The sequence below is a fragment of the Ictalurus punctatus genome, chromosome 2, assembly GCF_001660625.3.
Source record: "Ictalurus punctatus breed USDA103 chromosome 2, Coco_2.0, whole genome shotgun sequence".
Classification (NCBI taxonomy): domain Eukaryota; kingdom Metazoa; phylum Chordata; class Actinopteri; order Siluriformes; family Ictaluridae; genus Ictalurus; species Ictalurus punctatus.
Genome location: NC_030417.2, coordinates 2,607,189 through 2,626,621, shown reverse-complemented (window position 1 = coordinate 2,626,621; position 19,433 = coordinate 2,607,189). Strand labels below are relative to the sequence as shown.

Genomic DNA, 19,433 nt, shown 5'->3' with positions numbered 1-19,433 from the left:
GATAATGCAGTGTATTGATCATTACCTGTTTCAGAAGATGTTTCTGAGCGTGCGGTTGTGTTGTCATTGACCACTGGGGTTGGTTTTGTAGCTTTTGTTGTGACACGTACAGGAAGTGAAAGACCAGATAAAGTTAGTGTGTGTTTGTTGCTGTGAGCTGATGTACTAACGTACTCACAAAGACTTTTCATTCCAGTGTGTATCAGTGGTGTGTGGTACCTGGTTCAGGATTAGGTGAAGTTGTTGTGATCACTGGTCTGGATGCTGAAGGTCTTGTTGGTGCGTCTGCAAGGAGAGAAAGGTTTAATAAGTTATAAATAAAGAGTGTGATGTGCAGTGAGTGAAGGCAGGACACAAGTGTGTAAACTCAGCGTGTTCTTTATTAAAGACAATCCAGGAACCGTAGTGAGAAGTGAAAGAGAAAGTCATTCCAAGAGAAAATGCGGGAATCAGAGGTCAGTAGTTCAAACCGAGGCGCGACAAGCTGTTCTCGTGTAAGACAGCCAGCCGAGCAAAGCTTCCCTCAATGCTTTCAGCTGTACAACAACATTTGGTCTGTGACCTCACCTGAACATCAAAAGCGTGAGAAAGCGTCGGTTTATATGTCATATCAACATATTATCAACATTTATCTATATCTATATATGCGAAATCATTGAAATATGTGTGGAAAGTAAAACCTAACTGTATTTTTTCAGTTTCAGATCGTATTTTGAGGTATTAAGTTGGAATGTTTACTCCACATCATTTTATTATACATTAGTAGTCCACAAATTTATTAAAGATGTTACATTTCCTTAGATACACGCTGTAGTCAACTTCACATATAGTTTATATACATGAGATCATTTTACCTTTAAATTTGACTAAGATGTCTTTAAAGTCAGTGTTTCTGGTCTCACACCTGTACCATCCTCCATCCTCTACAGTCAGGTGTGATATGAGCAGAGAGAGATTTCCTGGAAGATGATCATTAAAGATCTGAACTCTGTCTGTGTAGCGATTTGTCTCGTCCTTTGGGAAGATTTCTTTGCGGTCAGATCCTTTAAAATAGACCCATCTGAAAGTGTGTGGTTTGGCTTGTAGTTCAGAGCAGGAGCAGGGCAGAAGGACAGACTGTCCCACGTATCCAGTCACAGTCATTGTCTGACGATTCAGTGTGCAACCTGGAGAATGAACAAACATCAACATATTGCATTGCTGTTACATCATCAGATTAATCTGTCCTGAGATTATCACTGAAGTAGCATTGTGAATGAAAATGACTCATTTACCTTTAACAGTGAGTCTGAAATATCTGTTTTCACTCCCTTTAAGACTACACCTGTAAACTCCTCCATCCTCTTCAGTCAGGTGTGATATGAGCAGAGAGAGATTTCCTGAAGAGAGACCATTAACCAGCTGAAATCTGCCTTTGTACTGCTCTCTCTCAGGAGATATCTCTACCCAGTTATTTCCATCTGTATATTTCTTCCATGTGTGTGTCTCAGGTTTGGTGTGGAGGTCAGTGCAGGAGCAGGGCAGCAGTACTGAACCTCCTGTGTATGCAGTGATTGGTTTTGTCTCTCCGTTTCCTTCCAGTCTGCAGCCTGTAGAAACACACCAGTTAATGATCTGTTAATGAGCAGTTCAATTGTACTTTATTCTAAAAGCTACAACATGGCTAGTCTGATTTATCCTGTGTTACTCTGAGGCACTGAAACTCTGCATGTATTTTCCTCTGAACAGATAAACCCGCTTCTATTTTAGTGACACACCACCGAAGAGGACGACTGCTGGTGAAGAAAGTGACGGCGTGAACACACCACACGGGTAAGCAGTTTACTGACGTCATCCACATATTCTGAGAACAGTGTTCACACTCCAGTGTTTCAAGCATGTTTGAGACATGTACGACACCGTAAGAACCTCGATGAGTAACAGCCAATGAGAGAGCAAGAGGAAACTGTAGGGGGACGAGGCAGGAACAACCAGAACACCAATCATGATGAAGGAGACTCAGTGTTCTACATGAACCCAGGACATGGGTGGGGATTAATAAAGCTTTAGCAGGAAGTTCTTAACAGGTTTTATGAAGATCCCGTCATGAACATTTTCTCATGTTTATATTCATATTCATATTTGGTTTGATATCAAACAGAAAAACTCCAAAAACTCACCCAAATAATTTCAGTAGTTCAGTGTGCACTTTATATTTCCATATCATACGTAAGATTACTGCATGACGTCATGCTTTAAAGGCATTATATTATAAACTCTTCCATATATTTACTGGCATTATTAAAAACGGGAGAGAGAGAGAGAGAGAGAGAGAGAGAGAGAGAGAGAGAGAGAGAGAGAGAGAGAGAGAGAGAGAGAAGCAGACTCACCTTCAGTGACATGAAGCTGTATAAGGAGGAGAAGAAAACACACCTGCATTCTGACTGAGGGCCCAAACACACACATTAATCCAAAGAGAGAATTGGAGCTAAACACACACTGACCAACTGCTGCACCGAGTCTGATCATAATGAACACACTCTAGAGATGACACTCACACTCTCAGCTCACACAGGAAGTGCAGATATAGCAGTATGACACTGAACATATAGATGAGAGGAAGTTCCTCATGTCTGTTGCACAGCAGAACTGAGTCTATGTTCTAAATCCTTTCAAATGATCTAATGCCAATAAACAATCAACTATTGTATAAATAATCACTGTCATGCCTTAAAAACATGCATCTTATCGTGTCTCACATGAGATTTGACACGACACAGTGACAGTCATCTACAGGCTCCTGAATAACTGACCTGACTTCTCCATCTAGTGGCCTTTCAGGGTTAGTGCACCAGAATAAAGCTAATGAAATGATTTTAATATACATTTTTAAATGTCTGGCAACGAACAGGACAAAACGTATGCAAAGTAGTAAAGAGCACTATTTCATACACTTCAGTATTCAGTGTAGCGACAGCTCGGCTTCAGCACCCCAGTGTTTTGGACAGCCGGCGAGCGCGTGGCGGCGGGGGGAAGCCGCCGAAATACACACGGCTGGCGGCTGATGAGCAGCGCGTCTGCTCTCCACCATCCAGCAGACGAAGGAAGAGTATAAAAGGGCGATCCTCCTCTAGCAAAGGGAGAGAGGACTCGCCCGGTGCACTGATTAATGTGTGTTGTGCCTTTTGCAGAGCGCGCGACCAAAGGCTCCGCCCCTTGGCTGTATCCGGGACGAGGCTGAAGGACAGAACCCAACTCCAGCCTCTCGGAAGACCTCCAGCGCGGCACTTACCGCCCACGGACGACCCCGGCACACGAGCCCTTCCCCCTAAAGACCATTCCTGCACGCACATACTATCACACACTGTAAATAAATTCACTTCATTTTATACTTAAACAGCCCCGTGTCTGTCTGTGCTCCGCCCACTGCTGGCTAAACTCGCTACAATATTTAGATTTAAAACATTATGTCATTAAATGCAGGAGAAAAGAGTGTCCATTGCAAAGAACTGGACAAAACTTATGCAAAGCAGTAAAGAGCACTAAATCATACACTTCAGTATTCAGTACACTTCAGTATTCAGTACACTACAATATTCCTTCTGTCACCCACACTGAATTATCACCAAATAAATAATTCATAAAATGCATGAATAAGCTAATCAGTTAAAACACATACACGTAAGAAACAATTAAGAATGGTTAAAAACAGTTTGAAAGTGATTGAATGTAAACAAATTGAAGCATGCCTGTAAGGAATTGTGGTGACTAGTTGTTTTTTTTCCCTTGGAACTGAACTGAACTTTACTGATCTTAATTGAATTTGAAGGTATAAGTGAAACTGAACTTGGACCGGATCTGATGTGTTACTTCACATTGTATTCTGTTTCATCATTGTGAATATTACGATTCTAGGGTTAAAAGTGTTTTACTTGAATTGACTTTGATTTGGAACTGACATAAATGTTTTCTCACCTGTAAGGGAAGGAAAAAAAGAGTAAACTCAAGAAAAAAGGCCAATAGAGAAAGAGAATATAGGCACACCCTATTAACCTAAAATAAAATACTTAGACCGGTCTAATCTAATAAAATAATCTAGGTAAACCAAATTGTTTGTGACCAAGGTGAAGGAAAGGGACTGAGGAAAAAAGGGTTAAAGTGGGTTCTACCTACCTTTTGCTACTTGCAGGACTATTAATTGGTTCTGATGTCTGTTAAATGTATTGCCTTTGTTGACCTTCAGTAAACTGACGCCTTTTGTATTTAAAGAACCTGGTCTCTGGTCTAATTTTTTCACCGTTACCCCACTCCATCCGAACCTAGAACTGGTCCAATAGCTCAATAAATTTGTATCAGAGCATACAAGTGCTACACTTACATATAACTCTTTCATACACTTCAGTAGTGTGTACACTTAAATGAACCGCAATACTTTATGCACTTCTTTGTTCCATATACTTTCTCCATTCTGTATGCCTTAGTAGTCCTTACGCTTCAGTACATGGTAAATATCTTTTTATTTGTTTCCTTGTTTGATAGTCAGTCATTCGTTCCTTCATTCATTTACTTACTTACTTACTTAATGGCGCCCCCTGGCGTTGATTTGTTAATATTGTTTAGTTTGCATTTACATTACATTTACGTTTATGCACTTAGCAGACGCTTTTGTCCAAAGAGACAAAAGAGAGTTGAGGTAGGAGGGTGCATTTAGATGATATCCCGTGGTGTGTACATGAGATACTAAATACTGTATGCTGATCTTGGCTCTATTAAATAAAAATGAAATTATATATATATATATATATATATATATATATATATATATATATATATATATATATATATATATATATATATATATATATATTTATATATATATCATACACAGTATATTATCATATATTTGAGACCAGTGTATTGACACGAACACATTGATACAGTAACACACACAGACTCAAGGGGGCGCTGATGAGGCGATTAAATATAGAGATATAATTATTCTAATGTTTGTACATCAACATTAAGCGGGCAGCAAAAGTGGACTAACTGCGGGTCACGTGACTCCACCGTGAAGGAGAAGGAGTTGGAGGAGAAGTCGGGTTTTGGTTCTGTGCAGACGTGAGGAGAAAGAGCAGGATGAGATGTTGAGAGTGGAGAACCTTTTATCAAGGTGGGTGATGTTTATTCTTTCAAACTTGTACTCCACTCAGCTGATACACATTTGTACTTGTGGCTGTGGAATGTTCCAGACTCCTCCAGAGTCGTGTTTGTTTTCTTTGCGAGGTCATCGGTGGTGTGTCTACATACAGATTGATGATGAGTGTGTTATCTCTTTTCAGTCTTAGTTATTCCTCTGAGATACTAATGAAAGGATGAAGTGTCATATTTATCAGTTTATGCTATAGATATATTTAATGACTTCCTACAAGTTGCAGTTACAAATGTGAACTGTTGAGATGGACAGATCCGATCTGAGTGAAAATCAGTATTTTGTAAAGAAACTTGTAATGTGAACGCGGCCTCAGTTAATCACTAAATCTTCTTTTATTATTAAAGACGGTTGTGTTTTTTATGCTCTCATCACACATATTCTATGATTAATTAAAATATTATTAGGCAGAAAATGAAAGCTGAAAGTCTAAAAGGTTGGAAAGAACAAATCTTGAATAAAAAATGAAGCTCCGGTATTTACAGAACTACTTATGCAGGACTATTTATGAATAAATCTGTTTATTAGTGTGTTGATGGTCAGCTGATCGAGTTCTTCTCTACTGCAGACTCACTGCTCCATCTCCATCAGCTCTGCTGTAATAAAATCTATCAGGACCTGGAGAGTAAAATAAACATGAAAAGCTACGTTCATGCAGATAAAATTTCGGGGAAGTGGAGGATAAATGTCCACAAAGTAGTAAGAGTACAAGAGCTTGAAAGTGTGTGTACCTTTCTTTCTGGTTCTGCAATAGACCACAGCCACGATGATGTGCAGAAAGATCACAGTCACCACGGCGAAGGGGACGAAGGGAAGACGCTCTGGAGAGACGTCATCAATATCAGTCAGAACATTACCTTAACGCTGTTTACATGTGTTACAATGAATTTTACACTTTTTAAAGGAGACAGTGACGGAAAGTGTAAACGTTTGATAGAATGAGTGATAAGGGGTTTGCAGACGTGTCGTTTCCTGTGGAATTTCTTAGCAGAAGATACAATCCTCCCTATATCCAGTCTTCACATAATTACACAAATTAACATTTATGTATTATGATGTAACACAGTAAGTGCATCTTAAATGAACAGAAGATAATGCAGTGTATTGATCAATACCTGTTTCAGAAGATGTTTCAGAGGGTGCGGTTGTGTTGTCATTGACCACTGGGGTTGGTTTTGTAGCTTTTGTTGTGACACGTACAGGAAGTGAAAGACCAGATGAAGTTAGTGTGTGTTTCTTGCTGTGAGCTGATGTACTAACGTACTCACAAAGACTTTTCATTCCAGTGTGTATCAGTGGTGTGTGGTACCTGGTTCAGGATTAGGTGAAGTTGTTGTGATCACTGGTCTGGATGTTGAAGGTCTTGTTGGTGCGTCTGCAAGGAGAAAAAGGTTTAATAAGTTATAAATAAAGAGTGTGATGTGCAGTGAGTGAAGGCAGGACACAAGTGTGTAAACTCAGCGTGTTCTTTATTAAAGACAATCCAGGAACATGTATATTAATGCTGTCGTTCTGATACGTTATCGTTTCTATAGTAACGGCTCATTCACAGGAAGAGGTCTGGTGGATGCTCCACATAATCTAAGACTAATTTTAAGCTTTACTGCTTTATTTACTAAACATCTGGATCATTTTTAGCTCTTATAAAGAGTTGTCTATCTTTTACCTTTCACAGAAGATGTTTCAGAGCGTGTGGTTGTGTTGTCATTGACCACTGGGGTTGGTTTTGTAGCTTTTGTTGTGACACGTACAGGAAGTGAAAGACCAGATAAAGTTAGTGTGTGTTTCTTGCTGTGAGCTGATGTACTAACGTACTCACAAAGACTTTTCATTCCAGTGTGTATCAGTGGTGTGTGGTACCTGGTTCAGGATTAGGTGAATTTGTTGTGATGACTGGTCTGTATGTTGAAGGTCTTGTTGGTGCGTCTGCAAGGAGAAAAAGGTTTAATAAGTTATAAATAAAGAGTGTGATGTGCAGTGAGTGAAGGCAGGACACAAGTGTGTAAACTCAGCGTGTTCTTTATTAAAGACAATCCAGGAACATGTATATTAATGCTATTAATTATATTAATATAATTATAGTATATTAATGTGCAACCTGGAGAATGAACAAACATCAACATATTGCATTGCTGTTACATCATCAGATTAATCTGTCCTGAGATTATCACTGAAGTAGCATTGTGAATAAAAATGACTCATTTACCTTTAACAGTGAGTCTGAGGTTTCTGAATACAGTATTGTTAAGACTACACCTGTAATCTCCTCCATCCCCTACAGTCATGTGTGATATGAGCAGAGAGAGATTTCCTGAAGAGAGATCATTAACCAGCTGAAATCTGTCTTTGTACTGCTCTCTCTCAGGAGATATCTCTACCCAGTTAGTTTCATTTGTGTATTTCACAATTAAATTTCATATTAAATTCAGCAGGAATTTAACTGTAATTTAACAGGAGTTATATCTGATACAAAGATCTAAAAGCTACTACATGGCTCGTCTGATTTTATCTTGTGTGACTCTGAGGCACTGAAACTCTGCATGTAATTTCCTCTGAACAGATAAACCCGCTTCTATTTTAGTGACACACCACCGAAGAGGACAACGCCTGGTGAAGGAAGTGACGGCGTGAACACACCACACGGGTAAGCAGTTTACTGACGTCATCCACATATTCTGAGAACAGTGTTCACACCCCAGTGGTTCAAGCATGTTTGAGACATGTACGACGCTGTAAGAACCTCGATGAGTAACAGCCAATGAGGGAGCAAGAGGAAACTGTAGGGGGACGAGGCAGGAACAACCAGAACACCAATCATGATGAAGGAGACTCAGTGTTCTACATGAACCCAGGACATGGGCGGGGATTAATAAAGCTCTAGCAGGAAGTTCTTATTTAATAAGTGCTAAGTACATTTTATAAAAGTTCCATAATGAACATTTTCTCAAGTTTATATTTAAATTTATATTTGATTTGATGGCAAACAGAAAAACTCCAAAAGCTCACCCAAGTTAAAAAAAGAGAGAGAAAAAAGAGAAAGATTGGCAGACTCACCTTCAGTGACATGAAGCTGTATAAGGAGGAGAAGAAAACACACCTGCATTCTGACTGAGGACCCAAACACACACATTAATCCAAAGAGAGAACTGGAGCTAAAGACACACTGACCAACTGCTGCACCGAGTCTGATCATAATGAACACACTCTATAGGTCACACACTGGACGTTTATTACATTACTTCATTCACACCTTTACAGGAAGTGCTCACACAGGAAGTGCAAATTTAGCAGTTCATCGCTGACCAGAGAGAAGTGAGAATGTCTCTCCTATCTGTTGTGCAACATAACATGGTGCAGGATTGTGCCACAAATTACCCCGTCCCCCACTCCAAAAAGATTTCTACAGGAAGCTGGAAATACCCCGTAACTGCCCTCAGCTCTGTATGTCCCCGCAAAACCACACATTTAACAAGCTTTTGTGGTAAGTCGTAATAGTATGAACTTTTGGTCATGTATATCAGAGAAGGAACTCTGAACTACAGTTCCCAGCATGCACTGCACCTCACTGTATCACAGTCACATGACCATCTGCATCTGAATCACGTCATGTTAGTGAGCACCTATGTGAATATAACCACGTTTGCACTGCACTCCTTGTCTTACGTTTGTCTTCCTTTACCGTTGTCTGTGTTTATGGTCTTTGTTTCACGGTTATTCTTTACCTTAGTGTTTTGCTGCCTGTTCATAGTTCTTGTTTTGTGTTTTGCTTTGATATTAATTAAAATTCTAATCTGCACATACGTCTGTCTCCACCTTGAAATCGTGACAGAACGTAAGACTTCAACATGGATGCAGCAGATCTTTTCAGAATCCAAGAGGCCCTTTATGAAAAGGAAAAGCCGGGGTGGGAGAAAGAAGGAAAATTGTCCCTAAATATAAACAACTGGGAATGGCTCGACGTGATGTACCCTGTCATGGGGTATGCCAAAGGGGAGCCTTCCAACCAGGTTGGAACCATCTCCCACTCTCCCTCCCCCACTGTGGATCTCGTCAAGCATGCCAAGTCACAGAGAATGTCGTTCAGCCTCCCTGCTCGTCTGAGGACAGAGCTCAGCATCCCTGTTCAGTGGATGAAGTTGCTCCACCTCCCGGTGCGACCATGAGCTCTGCTTTTCTTCCCTTTTCTGCCTAGGATGTCACTACGCCAGCCTCCACTGCGGACGTCGCTCCGCCTTCCTGCTCGGTTGAGGACGTCGCTCCACCTTCCTGCTCGGTTGAGGACGTCACTCCGCCTTCCTGATCGGTTGGGGGCGTCGCTCCGTCTTCCTGCTCAGTTGAGGACGTCGCTCTGCCTTCTCACTCTGCTGAAGCTGATAACCCAGCTTCCCACAGCTTGGTGCTGTCTACTGCCCCAACCTCATACCTGCCCCTCGGCTCCTTGAGGAGCCTGCTATCTGTTGGACAACGCCCTGCCTCGGGACCTAAGGGGCTGTAAAGACATTTTGTCGAGAAGGCCAGGACCACGGGGGGAGGGAGTGTTTTCTGGCACTCTGGCAGTGGTGCCTTTGGGGGAAGGGGGGGGTCGGTTCTGTCATGACAGCTGCCTCAGAAATGTAGACAAACGCTGATTCATTTTTCCACTGAAATAACCACAAGATATGTACATCTTTTGCCCCCTGACTTGAATGTTTTATAATCTGTTTTGTTTATCGGCTTTTTTTTTATAAAACTACAATAATGAGGACCCAGGACATTACGCCTCCCCGCAGGCAGAGGTCACACTCACCAGAGCTAAGATAGAAATGCAGGACGACTCTGAAACATCCTTGCAGCTGTATGAACGCTCCTTGGAGGCATGGGGCTCGCCCATTGCCCAGTCGGTGGCCTGCCTGTTGCCGATCCTGATCGGAGAAGCCCAACTTGCTGCCGAGCAGCTGCAGGTCACCAAGATGCTGGAGTACCCAGACATAAATGGGTAATTTTGCAATGGGTCGGCGTTATCCTTGAACAGGACCGTCAGCGTTTCCACTTGCCGACCCTCCACGAGCTTGGCCACCTGTTTGTGTTCACCCAGAAGCTCAGGGACACCTGGCGAAGGTGGCTGCTGTCTGAGGGGCGCAGCTCCGAAGATGTGCTCAACCTCATGGTGTTGGAACAGTTTGTCTTCTAGAAGTTATGGCGGAGTGGGTCCAGTAGCACTGAGCGGCGTCACTCGACCAGGCAGTCCAGCTGGCAGAGGAACATCTGGTGGTGTAACTGGGGGAAGGCAAACCCCTTTCTTCTCTCTCTCGCTCTCTCTCTCGCCTTCTTTCTCATAGCACCATGAAAACCAGTGCCAACCCCCCTGAAACCAGTTCCCCGAATCCTTGCTTTCCCTCCCCCTCCCTCTCCCCCTGTTCCTGTCTTTTCTCTCCCCAGGTGTGTGAATCTCGGGCCGCAGGTGTGGGAGTAAAGCCTGCATCAGTGTGCTGGCATTGCGGGGAACCTGGGCATTTCGAAGACCAATGCCACGTGATGGAGGTGGGGGCATTGGTCCACATCCCCGATTTGCCACATAATGAACACACTCTATAGATCACATTCACACTCACAGCTACTACAGGAAGTGCAGATATAGCAGTATGACACTGAACATATAGATGTGAGGAAGTTTCTCATGTCTGTTGCACAGCAGAACTGAGTCTATGTTCTAAATCCTTTCAAATGATCTAATGCCAATAAACAATCAACTATTGTATAAATAATCATTGTCATGTGTTAAAAACATGCATCTTATCGTGTCTTACATTTTGCACATGAGATTTGACATGACAAAGTGACAGTCATCTACAGGCTCCTGCATTACTGATCTGACTTCTCCATCTAGTGGCCTTTCCTGGTTAGTGCACAAGAATAAAGCTTAATATGTTATATATATATATATGTGTGTGTGTGTGTGTGTGTGTGTGTGTGTGTGTGTGTGTGTGTGTCTATAACAGTGTGTCATAAATTGCAGAAAATAGTGTCCATTGCAAAGAACGGGATAAAACTTATGCAAAGTAGTAAAGAGCACTAACTCATACAATACAGTATTAAGTACACTTCAACGAACTACAATATTTTATACACTTCTTCGTTCCATATACTTTCTCCATTCTGTGTGCTTTAGTAGTCCTTACACTTCAGTTTATGGTAAACATCTTATTTGTTTGTTTGTTTGTCGTTCATTCGTTCCTTCATTCATTTACTTAATACTTACTTACTTAATGCCGCCCCCTGGCGTTGATTTGTTAATATTGCTTAGTTTGCATTTAGTTGAAATCCCGTGGTGTGTACGTGAGATACTAAATACTGTATGCTGATCTTTGCTCTATTAAATAAAAAATAAAACTATATATTTATATAATCATACACGGTATATTATCATATATTTGAGTCCAGTTTATTGACACGAACGCATTGATACAGTAACACACAGACTCAAGGGGGCGCTGATGAGCTGATTTAATATAGAGATATAATCATTCTAATGTTTGTACATCAACAATAAACGGGCAGCAAAACTGGACTAACTGCGGGATTAAAGCGTGCACCTGGTCACGTGACTCCACCGGGAGCGCGCTGGCGATGGAGAAAAGGGACGCGTGCGCGTTCACAGTGTGTAATTACGTCCACCTGTTGCAGAGAACCTGCGCTGTGTTTGTAAATAACAATGCACTGCACTGCACTCTACTGTAATGCCTCCGTCCGTTTCTGAGCTTCTTTTTTATTCTATTTTGTATTTTATTATTTATGCCACATAATGTCCATGTTGATATATACCTGTGTGTTTAATTATTTTAATTAATAGCACATTAGCTATCAGCACTGTCTAGCTACCATCATCCACACTGTTTACTTCCGCATTCGTGTTATCGCGAGACTCTATGTGGACTCAGCGCTGGTTACGTCATCACGTAACGGTGCGTATTGTTTACGGAAGTAAAGTTTAAACCGGGAGAGAGACGGCAGAAGGAGCGCGCTCAGCTGATCAGTGTATCATCTCTATGGATTATGGTCATGGTTTCCTGCTGAAGGAACATCTTCGGTGGATATCTCCTCTGAAGGAATACCTTTTCCCTCCTATTGTGTTACTGCTCGGGAGGATTCACCAGCGAGTTTCATTAATCCGGCGGAAAAGTGGATCTTCTCACCTTTGGACTGAGGAACGGGTGAGGACGATCCAAAAAGACTATAATCCGCTGTGTATATTTCTGTAAAGAGACTTTCTCACTGCAAGAAAGACTCTGTGTGTGAGTTTATTGTGTGTAAATATAAGTGTGTATTATATTTGTATGATACACAACAAACTTGGTGAAAGTCGATGGTGGTTTTTGGTGTTTTTATATATATACTCTGTTAGATCCCGGATCTTAATTATAACCAGTGTCTCTACGAGGTGAGTTACACAGTAATTTTACATCTCTCTTATTAATCTAAAGTGTGACTTTATTCAAATCACCATTGTGCGAAAATAAGACCGAAATGTGTGTAATTATAATATTTCTCCCCAAAACAAAGCCTGTCATTAAACACACTCAGAGGCTGGATAAAACCAGACCTGTTTAGAGTGGAGGTTTTTTTTTCCACCGAATGCCTATTTCAGCCATGAAACTCTGTCTGAGCGCTGATTGGCTCCCTCGACGCCGTGCAGCAGCCAATCAGCTACGCTCCTCTGTCCACGTAACCCTGTGTTCTCTACACTGACTCGCCGGTTAGTCAGCATTTGACGGCCTATGATGCGAAAATTCGTAGCGCCTGCATGCCGGAAAATGCTGACCATCGATTATAAACGCTGGTAAATAGTAATAATTACTGATGGACGCGATAACGGCTAATAAACACTGATAATGTGGATAATCTCTCATCATGGCCAGTGAACAGTGATAATGGCTAGTAAACAGAAGAAGAAGACAGTCCACAGTGAGCTTTTCAGATTTTATTATTTATTTATGAAATAGAAATAAACATGCACAAAAACTGTTGAAGCTAAAAACAACAATGAAGTCTATTTAATCCAACGCCGTGAGCTTTAGTCATTTTTACAGGTGTGTATAGACCTAAAAGAATCGAATCGTTTCAAATATCTCTTATAAAAACAGGATCTTTATTTTTACGGCCCAGGAATCACCTCAGCTGCGGCCGAGACAGAGTTCCTTCTGCTCGAAATGATTTCCTAAAAGACCCCCGTGATGCTCTCACAGTTTCAGCAGAGAGCTTGAAGTTGGAGATGTGGATCAAACTGCTGCTTTAAAGATCTAACCACAATACAGAAGATAAAAATGATGAATATGTAAAGGCAAAAAAAGCTTTATTATACTTCAGATATAGAAAACTATCAGTAGATATAAAAGATTTTTAAAAATTAATAGGAGTTGTAGACACTTTGGAATAAAGCAGTGCGAAAACCTCACAAATATAGTACAAACGGAGAGAGAGAGAGTGTGTGTGCGTGCGTGTGTGTGTGTGCGCGCGTGTGCGTGTGTGTGTGCGCGCGTGTGCGTGTGTGTGTTAGTTAGTTTTGATGCTGGCATATACTGCAGTATCTCCTGATTCCACTGGAGTGTGTGCTGCTCTCACAGTGTTACTGTGGACTACAATCGAGTACGTCACATCATCCTGCAGGAATAAACATGAACAATGTGTTATTACACACACACACACACGTAAGATACACAGTTTTAGAATGATACACACCTTTTCTTCTGCTTTGTTGCGTTTAGTTTGTGGATTTATAGCTGTGTACAGAACATCACAATCATTCTGTAGAGAAAAAACATGTTGCATTAAACCAAACTCTCTCTCACACACACACCACATGGATGTGTGTATTCACCTGCTTCTTCTGCTGTATCCTCTGTCCTGTTTGTCCATCACCGGTCTCGGTCTGTCCTCGTCTCTGTCCTACAGAATGAAACCAGACAGAGTAAGACTGTGTGTGTGTGTGTGTGTGTGTACCTCTGTGTTTCCAGTACATGACTCCTCCGAGTATCAGCAGCAGCAGCAGCAGAACCCCAACAGCATTACAGATGATGATGATGATGGTGTGAGGATCTGGGTTTGTGGAACAGAAGAGAAGTGAGAAGGACACATGGGGGTTTGAATTCTCCATTCTGATTGGTCAGATTACATTTTATTTCTTATTTTATGTTTGATGTTACCTCTATTTTTTTCCTTAGACACATACTGTAGTCAATTTCACATATAGTTTATATACAGAAGGTCGTTTTACCTTTTACTGTGAGGTGGATGTTTGTATCGCTAGTGTTTCTTATCTTACACCTGTACCATCCTCCATCCTCTACAGTCAGGTGTGATATGAGTAGAGAATTTCCTGGAAGATGATCATTAAAGATCTGAACTCTGTCTGTGTAGCGATTTGTCTCGTCCTTTGGGAAGATTTCTTTGCGGTCAGATCCTTTAATATAGACCCATCTGACAGTGTGTGGTTTGGCTTGTAGTTCAGAGCAGGAGCAGGGCAGAAGGACAGACTGTCCCACGTATCCAGTCACAGTCAGTTTGCAACCTGTAGAATGAACAAACATCAACATATTGCATTGCTGTTACATCATCAGATTAATCTGTCCTGAGATTATCACTGAAGCAGCATTGTGAATAAAAATGACTCATTTACCTTTAACAGTGAGTCTGAAGTCTCTGTTTTCACTCTCATTAAGACTACACCTGTAATCTCCTCCATCCTCTTTAGTCAGGTGTGATATGAGCAGAGAGAGATTTCCTGAAGAGAGATCATTAACCAGCTGAAATCTGCCTTTGTACTGCTCTCTCTCAGGAGATATCTCTACCCAGTTATTAGTTTCATTTGTGTATTTCTTCCATGTGTGTGCCTCAGGTTTGGTGTGGAGGTCAGTGCAGGAGCAGGGCAGCAGTACTGAACCTCCTGTGTATGCAGTGATCAGTTTTGTCCTTCCCTTTCCTTTCAGTCTGCTGCCTGTAGAAACACACCAGTTAATGATCTGTTAATGAGCAGTTCACCATCTGCAGCAACTCTACAGAACTACAGACAACCTCCAACTCCACATCTCACTAACATCCTCATCTTATTAATGTCCACAACTCACTAACATCCTCATCTTATTAATGTCCACAACTCACTAACATCCTTAGTACACAAGCACAGTTACAGACCTGTGGTTTCCTCAAATGACGTTTCTACTGAGACAGCCAAAAATGTTTAGAGGCTTGTGACGCAGGAAAAACAAACATTTCTCACATTTATACAAATGAAAGAGATTATTGAGTGTTTATCAGTTTGAATGTAAAAGTCTCTCATCATTTGTCACACCCATGGTCAAGTGTTAATCCACAGAACACAAACTACACAATGCTCACATGCGCTTTTAACTGGAAATAAAATGTGTGAAGATTCAGCAGGAATTTAATTGTAATTTAACAGGAGTTATATCTGATACAAAGATCTAAAAGCTACAACATGGCTAGTCTGATTTTATCTTGTGTTACTCTGAGGCACTGAAACTCTGCATGTATTTTCCTCTGAACAGATAAACCCGCTTCTATTTTAGTGACACACCACCGAAGAGGACGACTGCTGGTGAAGGAAGTGACGGCGTGAACACATCACACGGGTAAGCAGTTTACTGACATCATCCACATATTCTGAGAACAGTGTTCACACCCCAGTGTTTCAAGCATGTTTGAGACATGTACGATGCCGTAAGAACCTCGATGAGTAACAGCCAATGAGAGCGCAAGCGGAAACTGTAGGGGGACGAGGCAGGAACTACCAGAACACCAATCATGATGAAGGAGACTCAGCGTTCTACATGAACCCAGGACATGGGCGGGGATTAATAAAGCTCTAGCAGGAAGTTCTTAACAGGTTTTATGAAGATCCCGTCATGAACATTTTCTCACGTTTATATTTATATTTATATTTGGTTTGATATCAAACAGAAAAACTCCAAAAACTCACCCAAATAATTTCAGTAGTTCAGTGTGCACTTTATATTTCCATATCATATGTAAGATTACTGCATGACGTCATGCTTTAAAGGCATTATATTATAAACTCTTCCATATATTTACTGACATTATTAAAAACGAGAGAGAGAGAGAGAGAGAAGCAGACTCACCTTCAGTGACATGAAGCTGTATAAGGAGGAGAAGAAAACACACCTGCATTCTGACTGAGGACCCAAACACACACATTAATCCAAAGAGAGAATTGGAGCTAAACACACACTGACCAACTGCTGCACCGAGTCTGATCATAATGAACACTCTCTATAGATGACACTCACAGCTCACACAGGAAGTGCAGATATAGCAGTATGACACTGAACATATAGATGAGAGGAAGTTCCTCATCTCTGTTGCACAGCAGAACTGAGTCTATGTTCTAAATCCTTTCAAATGATCTAATGCCAATAAACAATCAACTATTGTATAAATAATCATATTCATGTCTTAAAAACATGCATCTTATCGTGTCTCACATGAGATTTAACATGACACAGTGACAGTCATCTACAGGCTCCTGAATTACTGATCTGACTTCTCCATCTAGTTGCCTTTAAGGGTTAGTGCAAGAGAATAAAGCTTATGATATGTTTTTAATATATATTTTTAAATGTCTGGCAAAGAACAGGACAAAACTTATGCAAAGTAGTAAAGAGCACTATTTCAAGATCTAAAAGCTTCAACATGGTGTGGCGACAGGCTGGTGGCCGGCACACAGGAAACAAAGATCGTTTCTCCCATGACTGCGCAACGCCACCAATGTTTTGGACGGCCAGAGAGCACGTGGTGGCCGGGCAGGGCCGCCGACACACACACGGCTCGTGAATGGTGCACCGGGCGGAAAGAATTCCACCATCCAGCGGGTGAGGGGAGAGTATAAAAGGTCGATATTCCAAGTACAAGAGAAGAGGAGGATCTCTGAGCATGTGCGCAAGTAGCTGGCGTGTGTTAAGCGATATTTTGCGACACGTGCATGTCTGCTAACCGCTGCTGTGTGTTTTTCTGTTGTGTTTTCAGACGAAGTCGACGTGGGTGAAGGCTCCCCTTCCTGGTTGTAACCGAAGACACCTGAGACCTTCACCACCCAATCGCACTTCAACACACACACACACACACACACACATACACACACACGTGCACCCACACTCCCCTCACCATCCGTAAAGATCCCTCCGCAAGCAACCCTAAAACGGCCTCCTGTGTGTCTGTCCTCTGCCCACCGTCGGCTAAATTCCCTACAATAGTGAAGGATGCGGGCATGAGCGCAGAGACACCCACGTAAATACTCAAAAGAAAAGATCTCCTATTATGTGAACAATAGTGAACAATTTTTTTTTTTGAGAGGACAGAGAGATGGACCCCACACTACAGCGTCTCATGGAGTCTAGCCTCCAGCAGAAGGCCACAACACAGCAGCTCACCCAAAGCCTGCGCACGGCTACCCAGGAGCTGCTGGCCCTGAGAGCGGCCCTGCCATTCCGGGACCCTGGCCGAGAAGCCCAGCAGCTTCTCCCCCGCCTGACCCCCGAAGATGACATCGACACCTACCTCGAGACCTTCGAACGGGTCACCCACCAAGAAGGCTGGGACAGGGAAGCCTGGCCGTGCATTCTCTGCAACGGGGGATGCCGAAGGAGGGTCAAGACTCCGGGCCTGCCGGAGGGGACCCCTACACTCCAGACCCGCCGAAACCAGTCCAGCGAAGGAAGGAGGCCCTAGCCCGGCCGGCCTACATGGTCTGGGGCACGAAGAATGCCTCGGCCGAAGGTAAGTCACACACACCCCCTAACCCACGCTCCTTTGTATTTCAACAGGTGAGCCGGCAGGGGAACCTCGGCCGGGAGCAGAAAGAGGACGACTGCCTGGAGCATTGCTCGGCCCAGGTGCGGCAAATTGATGGGGTCAACCAAAACCCAGAACACAGGCTATCCACCTCCTACTTTCTAGTCTAGAGGCCTGCTATACTGCAATATATATATATATATATATATATATATATATATATATATATATATATATATATATATATATATATATATATTGGTAGTCCCCAAGACCCGAACACAAACACTGTTGCTCCGCCCACCGCGGGCTAAATTCCCTACAATGGCTAGTCTGATTTTATCTTGTGTTACTCTGAGACACTGAAACTCTGCATGTATTTTCCTCTGAACAGATAAACCCGCTTCTATTTTAGTGACACACCACCGAAGAGGCCGACTGCTGGTGAAGGAAGTGACGGCGTGAACACACCACACGGGTAAGCAGTTTACTGACGTCATCCACATATTCTGAGAACAGTGTTCACACCCCAGTGGTTCAAGCATGTTTGAGACATGTACGACGCCGTAAGAACCTCGATGAGTAACAGCCAATGAGAGAACAAGAGGAAACTGTAGGGGGACGAGGCAGGAACAACCAGAACACCAATCATGATGAAGGAGACTCAACGTTCTACATGAACCCAGGACATGGACGGAGATTAATAAAGCTCTATCAGGAAGTTCTTATTTAATAATGCTAAGTACATTTTATAAAAGTTCCATAATGAACATTTTCTCCCATTTATATTTATATTTGGGTTGATATCAAACAGGAAAATTCCAAAAATCACCCAAATAATTTCAATAGTTCAGTGTGTACTTTTCATTTCCATATCATATTTAAGATTACTGCATGACGTCATGCTTTAAAGGCATTAAATGATAAACTCTTACATATATTACTGACATTATTAAAAACGGGAGAGAGAGAGAGAGAGAGAGAGAGAGAGAAGCAGACTCACCTTCAGTGACATGAAGCTGTATAAGGAGGAGAAGAAAACACACCTGCATTCTGACTGAGGACCCAAACACACACATTAATCCAAAGAGAGAACTGGAGCTAAACACACACTGACCAACTGCTGCACCGAGTCTGATCATAATGAACACTCTCTATAGATGACACTCACAGCTCACACAGGAAGTGCAGATATAGCAGTATGACACTGAACATATAGATGAGAGGAAGTTCCTCATCTCTGTTGCACAGCAGAACTGAGTCTATGTTCTAAATCCTTTCAAATGATCTAATGCCAATAAACAATCAACTATTGTATAAATAATCATATTCATGCCTTAAAAACATGCATCTTATGTGTCTCACATGAGATTTGACATGACACAGTGACAGTCATCTACAGGCTCCTGCATTACTGATCTGACTTCTCCATCTAGTGGCCTTT

General features: G+C 42.0%; 2 protein-coding genes across 5 annotated transcripts in view; both read right to left on the bottom strand.

Annotated features, from left to right (window-relative positions):
• The window catches only part of LOC108261367 (polymeric immunoglobulin receptor), a 38,023-nt gene that overhangs the window by 1,018 nt on the left and 17,572 nt on the right, over positions 1 to 19,433 (bottom strand). Inside the window, exons 5-9 of one of the 2 annotated variants that reach the window (XM_053686369.1) lie at positions 6,855 to 6,920; positions 6,498 to 6,563; positions 6,304 to 6,369; positions 5,920 to 6,009; positions 5,559 to 5,806 (exon numbers count right to left, since the gene is read on the bottom strand). In XM_053686369.1, coding sequence (XP_053542344.1) covers positions 5,748 to 5,806; positions 5,920 to 6,009; positions 6,304 to 6,369; positions 6,498 to 6,563; positions 6,855 to 6,920 — 347 coding nt within the window. In that variant the 3' untranslated portion in view covers positions 5,559 to 5,747. Of the gene's footprint in view, positions 1 to 5,558; positions 5,807 to 5,919; positions 6,010 to 6,303; positions 6,370 to 6,497; positions 6,564 to 6,854; positions 6,921 to 19,433 lie in introns of those variants that run through there. The other variant, XM_053686371.1, reaches the window with a different exon arrangement.
• The window catches only part of LOC108254838 (polymeric immunoglobulin receptor), a 40,359-nt gene that overhangs the window by 11,614 nt on the left and 9,312 nt on the right, over positions 1 to 19,433 (bottom strand). For 2 of the 3 annotated variants that reach the window (XM_053686348.1, XM_053686349.1), the window contains exons 3-4: positions 1,275 to 1,589; positions 855 to 1,166 (exon numbers count right to left, since the gene is read on the bottom strand). In XM_053686348.1, the coding sequence (XP_053542323.1) occupies positions 855 to 1,166; positions 1,275 to 1,589 (627 nt within the window). Of the gene's footprint in view, positions 1 to 854; positions 1,167 to 1,274; positions 1,590 to 2,369; positions 2,560 to 19,433 lie in introns of those variants that run through there. The other variant, XM_053686346.1, reaches the window with a different exon arrangement.